At 45.3% G+C, this 18,893-nt stretch overlaps 1 protein-coding gene across 1 annotated transcript in view; it reads right to left on the reverse strand.

The window, feature by feature from the left end:
• Positions 1-18,893, reverse strand: part of coro7 (coronin 7) — a 93,828-nt gene that overhangs the window by 69,036 nt on the left and 5,899 nt on the right. The window contains exon 7 of the mRNA XM_076024246.1: positions 15,219-15,269. Coding sequence (XP_075880361.1) covers positions 15,219-15,269 — 51 coding nt within the window. The remainder of the gene's footprint in view (positions 1-15,218; positions 15,270-18,893) is intronic.

An 18,893-nucleotide genomic window follows, 5' to 3' on the forward strand; every position in this document is an offset into this window, starting at 1 on the left:
GCCAGAGGACACAGCAGCATCTGGAACCTTTGCACGTCTATATATGTTGCCAAACACTATTTCTCCCTCGCAGCCATAAATCTGAGCCAGTACACCTTGAGCTTCACTCCTCGCCGCGCAGCTCCGCCGACATGCCACAAATCGATCACGGCACACTTCAAAACAGGCAGAAAATGTGAGTCGGAGGCCGAAAAGAGAAGTTAGAAAAATGTTTTCCTTTGCAGCTGAACAAAGAATCCGATCTGATGGATTTCGCAAATGGGAAGGGTGACGAGGGGAAGGAAGAAGTTTCGCGCAGGAGGCGTAAAAGAATCTCTCACACCTGTTTAAAGCGGCGAGGAGGATGACATCACGTGTGTGGAACGAAAAATGCCCCAAGAGGTATAGATGTTTAACAAAGAGGAAATGCTGAAGAAGCGTTCCAAGGAAGTAAGTGTCACTAATGAATGCAAACTGAAAAAGAGAGTTTATACTGGCCTCAACACTGCGCAGACCGGACAGAAGACACAAGGGAAGGCTGCCAGTCTGCAGTCTGGCCAATTATGGTTTTACAGGCCTACCAAATATCTTCTCCCAATGTAAACACGCAACGGATCAACTTATCTCCTCCTCTTCCCCGACCCTGAGAAGCTCCGAGCCACAGAGCACATCTCTGTCACTCAGAGCCACTGCTGATTCACCCGCCAGCACCAATATCAGGTATCCGTGCGCACATATGGGAACCATCACAGTCCCGGCCTCCCTCTCCATCCCAACCAGCGAGTTCTCCGCAATGCGTTTGAAAGACACGGATGTGCTCCCATACAGCAGCAACAGAGCCTTAAGTCAGATTTTATTTAATTATAAGCTGATCTCCAATGAAGTTTGTCCTTTCATAACCTCTCAGTTCTTAGTTATTTTATTGGTTCAAGATTTTTTTCATATAAATCTGTCATGCCATTTTTTTTCCTGCCATCAATTTGCAAAACAGATCTCTGTGATTTTATCTCTTAGTATTTAAATTTAGTATTGGCTTAGAATAAAAACGCTATTTGGCAGCATCAAACTTATAAACTGCACTTTTTTTTACAAAGCAAAATTACAAAGCAACAACCTCAAGTACAACATTCATTCATTTCTGTTTGCACTTATTCCAGCCTCTTGTCTGATTACAACGCTCGGTCAGAACCAACTGTTTTATTTTTGCTTGACGTACAGTTCCACCTTATCTTTACCCTCAACCCTGAGCCACACTGAGCAAAGTGCTTGATGGAGTTGCCAACTCTGTCTTGTAATTTTAGGCTTCCCACTTTAAAGGGTCTTTTCAAAAGTTTTTATACTCATGGCTGATCAGGCTTTGAATATAGTCCTGCGTCTCCCTCATCCTGTTCTGTCTTCACGCCCCATTTGAGCCTCATTTCTGAGTCCGGATTAACAGTTTTTAATGTTTCTCCGACTTCAGACAAAGAGAGGGAGCTTCTGAGGAAATCGGATGAAAGGAAATTAAAAATAAAGAGTACAAGACTAAATTCAAACCAGCTATTTTACTGTCTCATTTCCTGTCTACTACTACTACTGCTGCTGCTTTTTGCCTGTTAATTGGAACCATCTTAACATTTGCTCCGTTCTCCAAAAAAGTCCACAAGTCAGAGGCTGTCCTCTAATTTCTCCACACTGATGAAAATGGATGCTCAGGGTCAGATACTGGGCAAGAAATGCAATCTAAGGTAATGACAACGCAGAATAAATCCTCCGGCACAGCTGTAACAGCATAAATCTGAGCGGAGACCCCTCTGACAAGCCCGGGTCACACATCTTGAACTTGCAAAGCACACGACTTTATCTTCTGCACTGCACGTACGATCCGGTGAGCAGGGAATTATTTATTAAAATGCATTAAAAAAAAAAAAAAAAAAAAAAAGGTTCCAATGACTGCTGCCTGACCTGTGCTTATTCATCTCCATGACTGTTACTGTCATCATTCTTTTCTCATATTTGCCTTCCCTGCAGTCATTCTTTCCCCGCCATCTCATTTCCTTTGTGTCAGCCAGTGAAAAGCAAGCTTGCAGTAAAACGCAGCTCACAACGCAGCGAGCACGGCTACTCAGCCAGGTCCAGTGTGCAGGCACCAGGGGAGGACAAGTGATATGAACTGTACAGACCCACGGTTAAATATAGCATACAGCCACAATGGGATATCCAGAAGTCTTTACTTTAAGCCAGTAGTTTGGGATTGTTTTCCTTTTCAGCACCGTTTCCCAACCGTTGCTATCTGTTGCTCCTCATGGCAACGATCATGAGAGGATTAAGACAAAACAGATATTGAGAGTGTGCTGCACCATTGGCTGAATGCACAATGGACATGCATCTTTTGGGAATGAAGAGAGATTTCCTTAGGTTTGTCCGACCGACACACTACCTTATTTCATCAGATCTAAGGGCAGCTGAGGATCCGTTAGTGGAGCGGGTCGTCCAATGATCACAGTCCTGGCTCTGACTGTCCACATGTCGTAGTGTCCCTGCGCAAGGCACTGAAGCCTCAATTACTCCCAATATGCCCCCCAGCAAAGCTTTTCATGGTAACTAACCCTGTAGTAACATCACAGAGGTTTCTTGATTCAATAAGTTGTGAAAATATTATTGTCAGAAAACATGGTGAAATGAATTTTGTAATGGTTTGGAGCCTTTAAGAAAAGCACTATGAAAGCCCCCTACAGAGAGAAACAGTGGTCTTTGTTAATGCAGTCTAAAATAAGTCAGATATTTTCTAGAATTGGTATACAGATTGGTTTAAGAAAAACACCAAATTGTCACATTTAGAAGCTGGGGAAAGATGATTTTTGACATTTCACAACACTAAAAAAATAAATCATACATTTTGGCCCACACTCATTACAGCTATACATCCAAAGCTGTCTCAAAATATTTGTATCACTATCACTCTCGGAGGGGTTGACAGGACAGAGAGGCGTTTCAGCTTCTGTGTAACGCTGAGAGATGCTGATTCATTCTGACTTTGCACACCACAAAGGCGTCACTTGTGTTTTAACAGGGCAGGAAAAAATACGGGCCCCAGGAATCATTCTACCCCGTGGAAAAATAAATCCAGAGGGGGTAGAGAGAGGTAAGTGGAAAATCAGGGGAAAGGCAGCATCGGAACGTTCCGCTCTTGGTTAGTTGGTGACATACATATTAAGGAAAACATTAAGGGAGGTTAAGGGAGAGTGCAGGTTTAAAACGATGAATTGTTGTTTGTCCATCAGTTGCAAAGGACACAGGGAGGAAAAAGGAGGATATTTGTCTGAGAACTCTTTCACTGCTATACAGGAGGGCCCCATTTTCTCCCAAGCATGGATTTTCATTTTATCACCCTGCTATTAGGGGGCTGCCACTCATAGTTCACCTCTTTCGACACATTCATTAAAGACTCACTTGCGAATAAAAAGCCCGACTTTTTTTTTTTTGACAAGCTGTTCTCTAGACACTCGGGGAGCAAAGTCAAAGTTTTAAACGCTGCACTGACTGAACGCACTGTCAGCTGCTACAACTACGCAGCCTCATCAAGGGAGTATGTTTTATAACTGAGCTGCAACTAATTATTCAGCCCGAGTCTCTTAGCAACCCCAAATCATTACTGAGCACATCTCTCCGGAGTTCTCCTGAGCTTTGACTCTTGCTTGTTTTGGATGACTTCAGACAAGGAAGAGATCATCAGTCCAAGCACAATAGATTCGAGGAAGATTGAGTTACAGACCCTCAAAGAATCCAAATAAAGCTCAACTTGTGGTGAAAATTATTACATTTTAGGAAGTAAATAATCCCGTAATCCCAATGGTGTTTGCTAATGTTATGACAAGACTCACGGACCATGCACCGGGTTTTGATAAAAAACGTTTTCAAAACCCGGCTGAGTCTATCTCAGTGTTTTCCAATACTATTTTTTGGTTTGGATTCCTGATCCAAGCTCAGTGAGCGAACGATTTAGCTGTACTTTCACATAGCGGAATGACCCTGTGAAGTGGTAGCAGGGCTGCGTTTATTGAGCCGCGGCGCTAATTGGGCCGTGTGGCTCCGAGTCAGAAATCCAGCCACACAAATGTGCCAGGCGGGGCTGTGGTCACCCCCTTTTTAGGGCCAAAAGTGTGTGTGAGTGTATGTGCGTGCGGGGAGGGGGTGGTTGCAAGGTGGAGTCCAATCAGAAACTGGCGGCGACTGCGCTGTGCCTACTGGCAGAGTCCTCCCTCTGCGAAAAACACCCAAGGTCAGAAAGGCTGCTCTTGGTTTCTAGAACAAGGCAGCAGGCAAACCGTTTCCTGGAACTAACATCATTAACAGCAACGCTCATTTGCCCGCACATGTGCGCTGGTCCAAATGAAGCACACGAGAAGCCAGGGGAGCTTCAAGTGCACAATGGTCTCCGGCGCTCTTCATGGTCGCTGCGGTCGTTTTTTGAAGCAATGAATATCGCAGGGAGCTTCGTGGCGCCGTCTTTTAAGTCACAGATCCCGACGGCAGCACAAAGTGCACATGACAGAGGGAGAAATTAGGCTGCTGACGACAGCAGGAACTGCAGAATCTGTTCGCCAGACCCGCTCTCTACAAATGAGGGATGATGACTCTTAGGGAGAGATATTTTGCGAGCAAGAGCTCTTAGAAGCAGACAACACCCGAGTTAACATTCCCACACTTTTGGAGATGCTGCAAAATCCCCCAGTTGTTGTATATTTATCAGGCTTTTCAGGGCCCGTAGTTATTTACGACTACTTTTATTAGCGACCTGGCTGAGTCAACCGCCTCCCGAAAACAGCATTGCATCTTTTAAGCGGCCCCTCGCGACCGCAACAACAAGCAAGGTTTGTTCCTCAGCACAAAACGCTTTGCCCGCCAGGGTTGTGATTGCAAATCCTCCACCAAACGTGTCAACAGTTTTTTTTCTACCACTCAAGGAGGGAAACAATCCCGTTTACCTCAAAGGTTCTAGAAATAATTCATGTCACGGCAACGTTATGCACAGCGGAGAGGTGGTTTGAAAACTCAAGGTTAAGGTGACCATAATTACAGCAGCAGGTGTTAGCCTGCAGCAGGCATGTGCATGTACAGTCAGATCGAATGTGCAGCGAGCCAACGTCACGGCTTTCATCCCTCTAAAGAAGAATCTTGACGAGGCGCGGGGCAGCTGACTGACAGCTTGATGTAGCACCTGATTCCTGCCCCTCCAACACGAACTCGGGCTCATCACTCAGGCTTGATTGTTCAACGAGTGCCGCTCAGCCCATGCGTGAAACCACAAACTGCAGAATGGCCCTCGTAAGAGCCACAACTTGTGAAAATTCACCAACTTTTGTTTTGCAAAGACTGCTGGACTCTTGCATGAGGCTCGTACGAACTAGGTTTTGCAGAAACTGCGAGCGCATCCAAACCTCCGAGCTCAGTGGCCTCCGAGAAGAAAAACATTCAGCACCCATGCAGGTATGCACACCTGGGTCCCATTCTCACAGCCGCAGCTGCACCAAATACTTTTGAAACAGCCCCTGGAAGACACTACATGGTGAATTGTTTTCACTGGGGTTGTCCGTTAAGCCTTTATGAGATTAACAGAGTTGCTCCATAGTCGTGTGGCATCAACTAAATAGTCCCTCTGGTTAGTGACACAAACAATTAACGCTGACAGTTATGGGTCATAGTGTGAAACTGTAATCTTATAGTTACACACTGTAAAAATTTTGGACAACAATTTTCGCGAAAACACAGTGACGTCCTGAGCCTCAGTTCTGAATCAGCAAGAACGGTTTGGCAACCACAGACGAACTTGCTATGAGATGTGCAGCATTTTACAAGTTCACAGCTCAATTTTGTTGATTTTTGCTGGATTCTCTTTTGATTTATAACTCTGCAGTTATAAAAGAGGTTATAAAAGAGATCGGGGAAACAATTTTTTTTCTTTTAATTTGGAAAGGAGTAGCAGTGTTTTTGTACAAAATCAGCAGTCTCCGTGAGGAAAAAAACAGCGGAGGGTCCGTAAAACTTTCAGCTCTCATATTCATCACTGTCTAAACTCCTCGCAAACCAACCGTATGATTAAGCGAGCTCGCAAAAAAAAAAAACACACAGGCCTTCCATATGCACCAGTTGACCAGGATACAGTAATTGAAAGAGCACCAGTGTTTGGTCAAAGTGAGGTCAGCTGCTGCAGGGGACAGACGGGTCACTCTTTGGAACCGGTTTCAACTGGCTTTTAGCTTTGAAAATATCTGCAATATCTGTTTTCAGCCCAATTCAAAGGCAGTGCGTGTGTGTCACACAAGCCACCGCAAAGACCAAAGCCACACACAACTCTTGCAAACATCATCGTCTGCCGCAGCCTTCTGCTCCGTGCATGCCCTGAAACCACACGCACTTAATAAATAAGTCACGGCACTTGCTCTTTGCACAGCAGCACAACGCTGAGATGAAGAGCAAGCTGTGTCACACTTCATCCTGCTCTTCTGGCAGAAAGAAGAGACAAGAAAAATAAAAATCCGAATTCTGCGATTACAAAACCTCCAGCAGCAGATTTTGGCCGCTTTCAAAGAAAAAGCCAGAGCAAGAATGCTGAAGCTTTTAAGATTTATAATATAAGCAAATCAGTGCTGAGGCTGATTAAAACCACAACGTATTTCCTGAAAAGTGAAGGGGGGAGGGACGGGATCCACGAGAGGCTGCTGATGCCAAACGATAAGGTTATTTTCATGCGATCGCTTCAGAAACGTTTCTCTCTCCTTCGAAAATTCTGAACGAATCAAAACTCTCTCTCTCTCTCTCTCTCTCTCTCTCTCTCTCTCTCTCTCTCTCTCTCTCTCTCTTCTCTCTCTGAGAAAAAGCCAATCATCGTCTATTTCTGGGCCCAGGTGTCGCCCATATGTGTTTGTCGGGCATTAAATAGTCGGAAACAAAGAATCCCAGGGCAGTCGGCGCCCTAATGAGGCCTCGGCTCGCAAACAACACACACATGTGAGCAAAACGCCTCGGCCATTGCCAGCTGGCGTGCGCTCCGACCACTTTCCTTCACAAAAAAATAACCAGCCTGAGCTCCAGAGAGCGTGCGCACGCACACGCACACACACACACACACACACACACACGGAACAGAAAACCTAAAATCCCTGCAAACTCCAAATCTCTTCCTCTGCATCCTAATCGCCTCAGGCTCAGTTTCGGCAACCAGAATGACCGGGACCCATTATCTCGCACGTCTGCAGCCCGGCGTCCCCTCGAATCGGGGGCAGGTTTGGTCATACAGTGCAACAAATAAGCACCTTAGGCTCATTTCCAGGAAAACCGCTGAGTGTGCGGTGGAATGCGGTGTTGCAAACGTGGGTGTTGCTGCACGGAATTTGTTTCCAAATCACAACTTTGAGCCGACAGAACAGTGGAGCGATGCGTCAGCACCAGCATCCATCAAATTCAGCACGCCACTGGGAGGTTCTCTTTCAAACTTGACTAAACAGAGGGCAACATGCTGTGCAAAATTCCATTTCCACTAGCATTTTTCTCCATGCTGTCGACGACCTCTTCAGAAATGAGCCCGCCATTCACTTATTTTGCAATGAGCGTGTGCAAAGACGCAGAAATGGAAAGCAGCCCTTTGTGACGTCATCGCTCCCCTCCCTGGTCAGTGACAACATCCTCAGCCGCGGGTCAGATCCACCTTTGGTGACGGCCTCACAGCTGCCTTTCTGTACTTGCTTTTAACATAGGGCAAAAACTCTTGTTTAAAGCAGCGGGTTGCAAACAGAGGGCTAATCATGCTATTTTCTTAAACTCTGAAGAGTTTTTAGGGAACCAACAGTGTGAGGCTGCTCCACTGGACTCTCTGAAATGATGAAAAAATATAAGAAAATGGTAAATATAATATGAGATGTTCAAAGTCAAATAGCTGCATCCTTGAAAGTGTTTAAAAGATTTCAAGGGTGTTTCCTTCTGTTCTGAAAAAGAAGCGACGCTGAAGAATAGCAGGACGACTCAACAACATATTGTCTCTGGCAGCGGCTCCGCGTCTGAACTTTTAAAACTCTAACTGAAACAGACTTGATCCAGATTTAGTGCCACTGTTCTGCCGAGCCGTCCAGGACTCGGCCATCCCCTGCTCCCCCATTAGGAAAAAACTGCTTTCCCTCAAACCAAAACTAACATTGGCAGTGGGGCAACCGGCAACACATGGAGCCGAGAGGCGGAGAAAGAGAGAGGGGAGAGCCTGCCAGGACATCTGGGCCGAGTTAATCGCTGGCTCTTATCATGTTCTGAAGCCGGTAGGGTCCGATGAAGGAAGGTGGAGGCACAAGACGACCAAGACGCGGGGCTTAAATGGAGAAAGACGGCGGGTGTGAATAAGAACTGGCAAAAGACACCCGAGCGTATGTTAAACAGAACCTGCAGAGACGAAATCGTCCGAGGAATTTTTATGAGCTTGCATACATAGTGGGAGGGGGAAAAAAAGTTTGAAATGTCAGACTAAGACTAACTAGAGATGACATAACGTTACGCTATTATCAGGCACGGGAAGGTTCCGGGTCACAGGGGATTACGTCAGTTAGATGGGGATTGACCTGCTAATTGGCAGCTTGACCTCTGCAGACTCCATACATATTTCCTGCCAGGTGTCTTTTTCTTTTGGGTTATTGATACGCCCAGGGATTCTTGAGCTGTTGGGGGGGGGGGGTGACGCCAGGGTGCAGCAAGAATCAAATCAGAATCAGAATCATAAAATAATAATAACTGTATGATTGTATCCTCTGTTTCATTTATTAGTGAGTGGAGTGAATGTACCTCTAATGCCTTTTCTCACCAGGTGAGTTTTTAATCGAGTGTAAAATCTGTGTTTTCACACAGGGAAAGGGAATAACCCATTACAAATCAGGCATAATATCCAAGTACATCATAGGAGTCGGCCAACTCCTGAGCTGACCGTTTATACAATATAAAATTACAATAAAGAAATACAATGACAATCACAAAATTATTATAATTATCTTTTAAATTGTAAAAAACAAAACAAAAAAAAAAAACATGGCCAATCTAATTTTGCACTCCTTGTTTTTTTTTGTTTTTTTTGACAATAATGAGTTCATAAGATGGTCAGTAAGGGGAGTTGATTTTATCATTGCACTAATTTATCATTCAAATGAGTCTTTAATTGCGCTCTGGCCTTCCATCCAGTAGTTCGAGAGAAAACTGACCTTGAACTTAATTTCCGACTGCTGGTCAGGTGGGGAGGTTGCTGCGCCACCATTTGGGATGAGTCACAGATTCAAATCGCTCCCTCGCTGCTCTTCTAGGAGTTGGTTTGTACAAAACCTCAGAGTTTCTCTTAGGGAAATTAATTTTCCGCCCGTCTTGTCACAAATTTGTGCTGAATCCAGAGTGAAGTGTTTCTGCCCCTGAAGTCTGATCGTTTTGTATTTTTACACCATTCATTCCGTCATGTAAAGGCCTTTACTGTCATGTTTACATCTGCAAAGGGGGATTAATGTCAACCCTCATTTTATAGCTGAATACATGTCCAACAAACACAGAACGCACAGTGAAGCAGTGTTTAGGGTTATTGAAATATTCTCTCAAGACAGTTTAAGCTTGACGGCAAGCGCGTATTTACTTTATGCTTAACAGGTTTTAAAGCACAGGAGCGTTTTCTGAGTCCGAGTGGGTCAAACTTGCAGATTGTAAAGCTGGAATTTGGGGCTCTGTGTTGGAAAAAAAAAAAAAAAAGGCTGTGACATATTCTTGGAACGGCTCTTTATTGTGGCAATATTTCACATTTCACAATGTTGAATTCTACCCCTCAAGGAGTTAGCGCTGCTAGAAAAAAAAAAATCTAAACAAGCTCCATGCTGCAGGAAGTATCGGAACAGAGTTTTCTGCCAAGTGTGGAGAATTAATTTGGTGGGGCAAAATACTGAGCGTTCTTTTTGGGAGGGAGAGAGAGGAATTTCCACTTGGAGCGAGAGCCAATGACGACTTTGTGCCTCTCTCGTGAACCCTGAAGGATAAACGCTGCTTTGAGGCCGACCTCTTCAACCTGACACCACGTCAGTTCCATGACTGCAGGCCTTTATTTCATTTTTCCTTATGACTTAATCTGTACGCTATCAATTCAACTGATTTGACGGTGAATGAAAATACCTAATGTCACAAGACTCCAGAATGAGCTGCCCCCTAATTCGTCCTGGCAGCTCAGCTAATAATTTCATCGTTTTCTGGGAGATACAGTCCAAACCAGTTGGAATAGTGAGGTTAAATAAAAAGAAATGGAGACAAAATACTGCATCAAAAACAAGGGGGGGTTTTTTGTTTGTTTTTTTTATCCAGAATGGCTTTAATTTATTAAAGCTTAAGAAGAAATCAAACCAGTCTTTATTTGTCTTTAACTAATCACATTCTTATTATTTTTTGAAAAAGCAATTTGCTGCATTTTTCTCTCATTAAAAGTGGGCCAGTTTTTTAATTGGTGGACAGGCGAGTCTTAAGCTGCTTTGCAGGGTTACATTAGCTGCGTTTCCATTACCCCTTGAATTGCGCAAAACCTAAATATCGCAATAAAAAACTGGTAATGGAAACACCTAAACTTTGAAAAAACCTCTCAAATATCGCTAAAAGGTTTTTTACGCTCTCATGAGGTGGTTTTTCAGACTTATCCATATAGAGGAATATCGCAAAAGTCTCGCAGGCAATTTGTCTTTGTTGAAATTTCAGAAACATCGCTTTCCATCACACAAGTTTACATCTGTGTAATGCAGACTTTCAATATCTGGTGGCAGTTTGTTTGGCTTTTGATGGCAGAACTATAACACTTGCTTCCAAAAGGTTCTAATATCAAGCACTTGAACAAAGCAATTTGATTATGCCTGTTTGGAGAAGGCAAAGCGCCAGGGCACACGCACATCTACCGCCGAGTCTGCTCTGTATAATTTACAGCAGGATATAAAAGAATGGTATGACTGGGTGCTCTCAACCACCTATCGCAGTCAAACCACTGTGATTTTTCTCAGCCCTGCCCAGGTCCAAGTCCGTTCCATCTAGTGGTCCTCTCTAATTTCACCCAAAGTAGCAGAAGACCGAGCTGAAAAAAGTGGAAACTGTCCCCCGAGTCTGGCAAACTATTCCTTTTTTTCCTCCGTCTCCCGCTTCTTCCAGCCGGCCGCAGATCAACAGCTCTGCGGGCGGCTCGGGGCCTCGAAACTATGAGGGGTATTTTCGGCACTGTAATTTGAGGAACACATGGTATACGAGGAGACACACTCGTGCACACAATAAAACACTCAGCCTCGGGGATGGATCGGAAGAGACAAGAGAGGAGGCGCGAGTGCCCAGTGAGGCACGTGTCCCTCCGTCCATTAAACACCTCGGCTCGTCCCGCCGGGAACGGACCAGAAAATGAGAGCGTTTGGACTGAGTGAGGAGTGTGCAGGCGCTCGGCACAGAGCAGAGCAGAGCAGAGAAGAGAAGAGAAGAGAAGAGGAGAGGAGAGGAGAGGAGAGGCGTGGCAATGGCAGAAACTCATCTGGAGACTTACCAAGCAATACATTAAGATGGAAAGTAAAAACAGCTTGATTAACAGTTTAAAATGAAGTTGAGCCTTTTAATACGTGAATATTATTCTGCAGCTTGATGCTCTCTGTTCAACTTCAAAAAAAAATGGAGCAAAGGTGCAATGATTGATTCACTTAGTTGGCCACAGTTTTAATAAGAAAAAAATAATTATAGAAATTGACTAAAGTTCCATGCATCACATTTAGGATTGTGAGTAAAAGTGTTATAGAATGATGGCCTGGGGAGAAAGATAAAACTTGACCGTGTTCCTTTGTGTTTGGGTAAATTGTGCTTCAAAGTTTTTTTGACCAAAAACAAAACAGTGAAATAAAGGAAGTCGGGCAAAAACATAAAAAAACAAAACTGCAGCACCGCAGCGCATGGAGGGGAAAAAGATACCACATCAGTGGAGAAACACACACACACACACACACACACACACACACACACACACACACACACACACACACACACACACACGCACACGCACACGCGCACACGCACACACGCACACGCACACGCGCACACGCACACGCACACGCACACACGCACACGCGCACACGCACACGCACACACATACAGATTACAGATGCAGCATGTAGTGCTCCTCCTGTCCAAGTCCTTCATTACTCGGCCGAGTCTTATTTCCTATAAATACAGCGAATGCAGGGCTGTAATTAGGGTCTATATTTACCCCACCTGGAGAAAGGAGAGCTTCTGCAGTACAGCCCACACGGATGAGACAGCCTGCTTTAACACTGCAGGAGGAACTGGCCATAGACGAGCTGCATCTCAGCCAGTTGAATCGGGTCGGTGGGGTTGCACGTAAGTGCGCTCACGGTCCCGATAAAGCCAGCTCAGCTTGTTTCAGCTCAGCTCACGAATACAATGCATGATGTACCCGGGTGTGCCGGCTGGTAGGGACATCAAACTTTATCAGTTGTTTGCTCAAGCCTGAATCTGAAGCGTGCAAGTCTCGATCACTCGTGTTTGCAAGCAACAAGTTCCAGTAAAAGTTCTGCAGCATGGCTTGATGGGAAAGGTTCCAGAACAAACAGTGGATGGATAGACTGGATAGATAGATGGATGGATGGATGAATAGATGCCAACATGCCTTTGCATGAACTGTTCTGAACGGCCCGGAAGCCGTCTTCTTACGATTGGATTTGCTCAGGCAAATACAAACCGAGTGTATTTACAGTGTTTCCTGTGGGCAAAATGCCAGAGCTGGCTGGTTCCGTTGGAGGAAAGGGTAAGTAAACGGAACATGATAAATATGCAGAAACTTAACTAAGTCCCACTTACATATTTCCATTTTCCATTCACACCACTCCTGCGCTCAGACTGCAACAATTTGCATGTGAACAAGATGTACAGAACTTGGGATGTTAGCGATTACTCGATTATTGATTAATTGTCGATTAAGAACATAATCGACTAAATTAGATTAGTCGCAATTAATTGATTTTTTTTTTTACACAGGTAGTTAATATTATTATAACTACCTGTGTTACTTTTAAACAATATATTACTTTAACCCTAACCCTTTTTTTTTTAAAGTTGAAATGTGACCCATTAGAAGTCCACTGAAAGCCTCATATTTTGCCTGCATGTTAGCCACCATTTCAGGAAACAATATGAGAGAAGAAAAAAAAACACACCTCAGTCACAGGCTGCACAACAGCATGAGGAAGTGATTATCTGATAAGTGCAAATTAAACTGCAAAGTTGACTGGCTTGTGCACCGCTTGCGTGTACGCAAGCCAGGTTACTGAGCCACTCCTACCGCGTTGATTGTTTTTTGTTGCTCAAAGGGCGACGTAAAGATCCTTAACATCGTAAAACATTTGGAAGACTGCCTGTGTCACCAGTAATCAGATCGCGGAGGTTTCAAGGTAATCCCTGGTTTCCGATGCCCCACTTGATCCCGCATGTTTATTAAACCACACGTGATGATGGAGTGAGTAGGGTAGAGCTGTTCTGCCAATGGCTTTATGAGTCGGCATTTACATAACAAACATTTGTGATCTGCTTTCTTAACTGCTGCAAGAGAGATGACAGGACTGAAGTCACTGCAGACACAATTGCACTGCGTTTCCCAATAAATGTTGGCTCAAGGATGACACACAAAATTAAAATTAATTTAATTGTAATTTTTATTTAATTTTATTGTATTGTATTTATTTATGCCATGCTCTTAATTCTGTAAACTAATGGAATGTGAGAATTTCCCCTCTGGGATGAATAAAGTATCAACCAATTAATCAATCAAACAAACATGTATTCAAACACCAGATGGCCCTGTTGTTGCTTGCACATTTTCTTTTATCTTTCATTAAGATATATAACTGGGTTTTTTTTTCACAGTGTCGCGGCACTTGACTGAATTTCTGCTGACAGCTGTGTACAATAATTATCAAAGGGCCCGAATGTCATTTATCATTTCACTTCTACACAATTGTCTTTTTCATATCCATTCACAGTTTAAATGGCTCAACCGTGGGTTTAGCGCTCGGGCTGAGCATAGAACATGATCTCAGCCGACTGATCCGTTGATGATTATTGACACGTCCACTTTGAGTCATATTCCTTCAATAGAGAATCAACAAAGGTTGCTAAATCTAAAAAAATATTGTTTTCCCTCCACTCCTTCCTCCAACAGTGACACACCTGGTGTAAACCCTGAGGTTCGGCTGGTGGAGAAGGAGGCCGGCTGGGCTCATGTTACTTGAGCTAACGCGCACCGACACCCACTGCAGTCCCGACTGTGAACACACGCGATTTGGAGCGTGCCGCAAAGAAAATAATCCACATCCACCTCCGCTTGTGCTGACATCACATGCCCCTTAAAAAAAAATAACTGCAGCCTTCAGGAATGTGCAGAGACCCCGAACGCACAACCAGACGACAGCGACTGAGCACAAAAGCGTGCATTCACCCTTCATTCTGACGAGCCCTGCGACGTGCCCCCGAGGTACGTCTGTGGTTTGACTGTTTCATTCGCTGAGGCACGCTGTGCTTTCCCTGGATTCTTCCTATTTACAAATGAGACAGCCCGCCGCCCAGGACGGGACGCTCTCAGTAATTAAAAAAACACCCTGGGAGGTCCGTCGCTGACAAGTGTGAGAGTATCTGGCGCTAAATATGGAGCTTCCTCATCTGCTGCTGCTGCTGCTGCGAGGCCCACGGGCTCGTCGCTGGTTATCAGTGGTCGCACGTTTCGTTCGGGCCAGTGAGCGATCTGCGAGGTTCACGGTCGCGCCGGCTCAGAACGGGGGACGAGGTACCCGTGGGAAGAGCGCAGCGGAGATTGCAGCTTGTGCAGCGCTGCCATAAATCACTGGCAGATGAGCCGCAGTGAGCGGCCAGTAGTGGCGAGCACGCTGCTAAACTGTCAACATGTTTATCGCCACACCAAGTGGGGAAAATATAACTGTTACCATTAACTAGTGTTGTAGAACTCTTGAGACCAAGACCCGTTCTCCAGACCACTTTTTTAAGGGTCTCGGTCTTGAACTCTGAGGCTTTTTTATTTGATCTCGTCTCGGTCTCGCACTGGACGGACTCGGGATTTTTGATTGAACACTGCCCGTATGGTTTTTCCTCTAGACTGAAGGAGGATGTATTAACCATGTATTAGGTGCGCTGCAGTCAGGGCTGTAGAAAGGACTCACCTGAACAGGTGTCAGCTGGGCTCTTGGGTCAAACACGCGGAGCATCTTGTCCTGTACAGAGAGGAAAAGGACGGGAAAACTGATGAAATGTTGCAACTTTGAAAAAAAAACAAAAAAAAAACTTGCTAATCCATCTATCCATCTATCTATCTACCTCAAACAAAAACAAAGAAAAAACATTTTTGATTTTCCTTTGTATTTGAAAGAAAAGGGGAAAAAAATGTTTTTCAGGTGAAAAAGTAGAAGTTGACGGTTAATTTTTTGAGTTGACATTTTGTTAAAAGTCAAACTTTTAAACAATTTAGTGAGAATATTTTTTGACGGCTCTATTACAAAGCCTGCTTTGAATGTTTCTTTTGGTTTCAAGGAATACTCAATAGAGAAACTAAATAAATAAACACTAGAAATGATATCATATCATAGATCATATTAAAGGTCCAGATAATATTGATTTATAGATCAGTATCACTAAACCTCTAGAAAGAGGCATAGTAAGAGTATAGTTCACTGACAAAATTGAAATACAGTATTACAAGAAAGCACGCCAAAGTGAATTTTAAGACACAAGGATCAACATTTAAATCTCTCATCCAGAAAATGGAAGAAAAAAAAAAATGAAAGGCCTTCATTGAAGCCGAGATTTTGCCAAAAGCTAATATTACCGTCTGCGTCAAAGGAAAACATTTTCCCCCAGACCTCACCATGATTCACAACAACAGTTTCTCAAGTTTCTTTAATCTACCGGCACGATCTCACTGATTCATCACTGGCACACACACAATGTGGTGACCCCCCGGCGGCCCTGCGGCGAGCCGCGACGTGCATTCGGCATCAATCAGGGCAGCCAATCAGGGAGGCTCCCGCGTGATTGAGAGGAAATGGGGCCTAATGGGATCAGGCTGTGACCGGGACGCTGGTGTCTGCGGCCGTGTCACTCAATACTGCTGTGTGACTGTGATCACAGCCGACAGACGGTGGAGATAGCAGGCCATAAGGATGAAAAAGGGGGGTCTGAAACTCAGACGCACTTAGGAAAACGTACACACGTCGGAGGGAATCAGAGGGCTGACGGTGACGCGGGCAGACACGCACTGGCAGGAGGGCAACGTGGAAACCAATCGCGACGTAAACAGAGGATTTTATCAAGTCAAACCTGAGAGTGTGTGTTTGTGTGCGTCTGTGTAGACCACCCATTAATTGAATGCCCCAAAGGTCGCATGTGTAGGGCTCTGTGACCTGAACGTAAGACAAGGCAAACAAACACAAAAAAATTGGTCTTTTCTTAGTAGCTCATATCCTGCATTTAGAATCAATGAACCGATTTATTATTTCTGCCAGTCGTCAAACACAAACACCTACAGCGCAGGCACACAAACATTCAGGATTCCGTGCTTCCGTTCCCGAGGAACGGCCTCTCCTGATGACTTATTCCAGATACTCCACAGATCAGCATTTAAAAAAAAAAAAAAAAGTGTATTTCAACCCACACAGTTTTAGCTTCCTGATAAAAGTGTTGCCTTTGTTCAAACTTCCAGATTTTATAAAGGGCACAAAAACAAGGCGGCCATGAAGTGGCCACAGCCTGCGGGATGAACATCTAGCTGGAGGGGTGGTCACTAATCTGGGAGAGGTACTGGTGGTGCCCTTTGTGACATCACATGGGGTCTATTTTCCAGAACCGAGTGTTTCCGTGACGCTCTACATCGATACGTCTGAAAAACCACCTCATGAGAGCGTCAAAACCTTTTAGCCATATTTGAGAGCTTTATCGAAGCTGAGGCGTTTCCATGACCATTTATGGCGATATTTAGGTTTCGCGCAATTCTGGTGGTCAATTCCAGGACCTTCAAATTCAATCAGTGACTGGGAAAGTGAGTGGCATCCTGGGAGGAAACTGTCTGCCCGTGCAAACACACTGTGAGGAACCACACACGTACAGATGTGTCCACCAAAAACACACACACTCAGTCACACACAACACACTCAGTCACACACATGCACAAGTAAGCACACTTAAGTCTATGACAATAAGCCACACACACACACACACACACACACACACACACACACACACACACACACACACACACACACACACACACACACACACACACACACACACACACCACCTCCACTCATAAACGCCCAGATGGAGGGCCAGGGTTGCCATTTGAGTGAGTGTGTGTGTGTGTGTGTGTGCGTATGAGTGCGTGTGCGTGCGTGTGTGTGTGTGCGTGTGTGCGCCCGTGTGTTTGCCGAGGCAGCAGCTGTTTAATCAAAGTGACGGGGCCTCGATCTCAAGCTGCTGTTAATGAGTTTTCCCTGCTGGTCGGCCTGCCACACAACTTTCACATGTCCGCAACACACACACACACACACACACACACACACACACACACACACACACACACACACACACACACACACACACACACACACACACACACACGGACGGACGGTGGGAATCTTCGGCCCCGAGCCGGTCAACAAACACGCTGCGCTGCCAGGCTCCCGTTCCCAGTCTCCCACGGTTACCGTTATCACGGCCCGTCGCGATTCGCTGATTTTGACACAGCACGATCCCCCCTGGTCCATGCCCACGTTCCCGAAGGAGCGCGGCGTGGTCTTCAGCTCCGCTTTTGATGTTCAAACTGAGTGTGGCTGACCGTGTTACGAAGGCGACACCTCGTTTCTGGCCCATCTTTGGATAAACACAGGCGTTACTTCCTGTCCCCTCCCGCTACCTTCTCGAAAATGAATGGCGCCTTTCTCCCTGCAAGCGGTGGCGGTAAATATACATCTCTCCAGGCCCAAACCAGGCCTGCCATGATTCAGGATATCTGCTCCTCGGGGTGGTGGTGGTCTCCCCTCCCGTCCCCGCCCCCACCCCCAACACTGTGCCCCAGTGTTTATACTACGGGAGGGCGAAGGCGATTGGACCCACATGTCTGCAGGCCCTATTTGCTTTAATAAGTCGGATTTGGAGGGTGCGGGGGATTGAAAGGGGCCTTTTTTGAGTTAAATGACACCAGAACCCAACGAGGCAGGAACCCCCCAGAGCCCCTCCTCCCTCAGATCTCACTCTGATCTTGTCTCACAAACCCCCTCCCGGCCCTTTCTTTGTGGCGCAACTCGATTTTTTTCTTTTTTGGGAAGGGGGGTGCATCTGCGGTGTGAGTACCTACGGTCCGGACGATTACGCTGTCAAGGCGAATGCGATGGTGACGGCCCGACTAATTTGTAACTTGTCAGCGAGAAGGCAAACAACGGTGATTGGATTGACAGTTATACCTGCTAAACGCCCACATGGGCTCCATTTTTGTGTCAGCGTTTAGTGCATCTCAATCGAGCTCATCGTGTTATTGTGAGTAATTCAGGAGGGGGCCCCCTGTCTCATTCACGTCACTCAGGCTTGACTAGTTCTCAGAGGTGGATAGAAATGCGTCAAGGTCCTCTATCATCCTGAAGACCTTCATTGCTTGTTCCATTTCCAGAAATGTGGGTTTTCGCACACCTTCTTGGAATTGATGGGTTTTTCCTCATTTCTGAGTAGTTTGCCAACATGCATACTTATACCGTTAATGTTCACATTCTAAAGCTTGTGCTGATCAACGGGTGGGAGGGTTGAGAGAGGTGCAGAGAGGTGCTCATTGAGATAACAAAGGTTAAGGACCA

Source organism: Nelusetta ayraudi, unplaced genomic scaffold (genome assembly GCF_046127955.1).
Source record: "Nelusetta ayraudi isolate G7.1 ecotype Tasmania unplaced genomic scaffold, CSIRO-AGI_Nayr_v1 ptg000016l, whole genome shotgun sequence".
Lineage (NCBI taxonomy): Eukaryota > Metazoa > Chordata > Actinopteri > Tetraodontiformes > Monacanthidae > Nelusetta > Nelusetta ayraudi.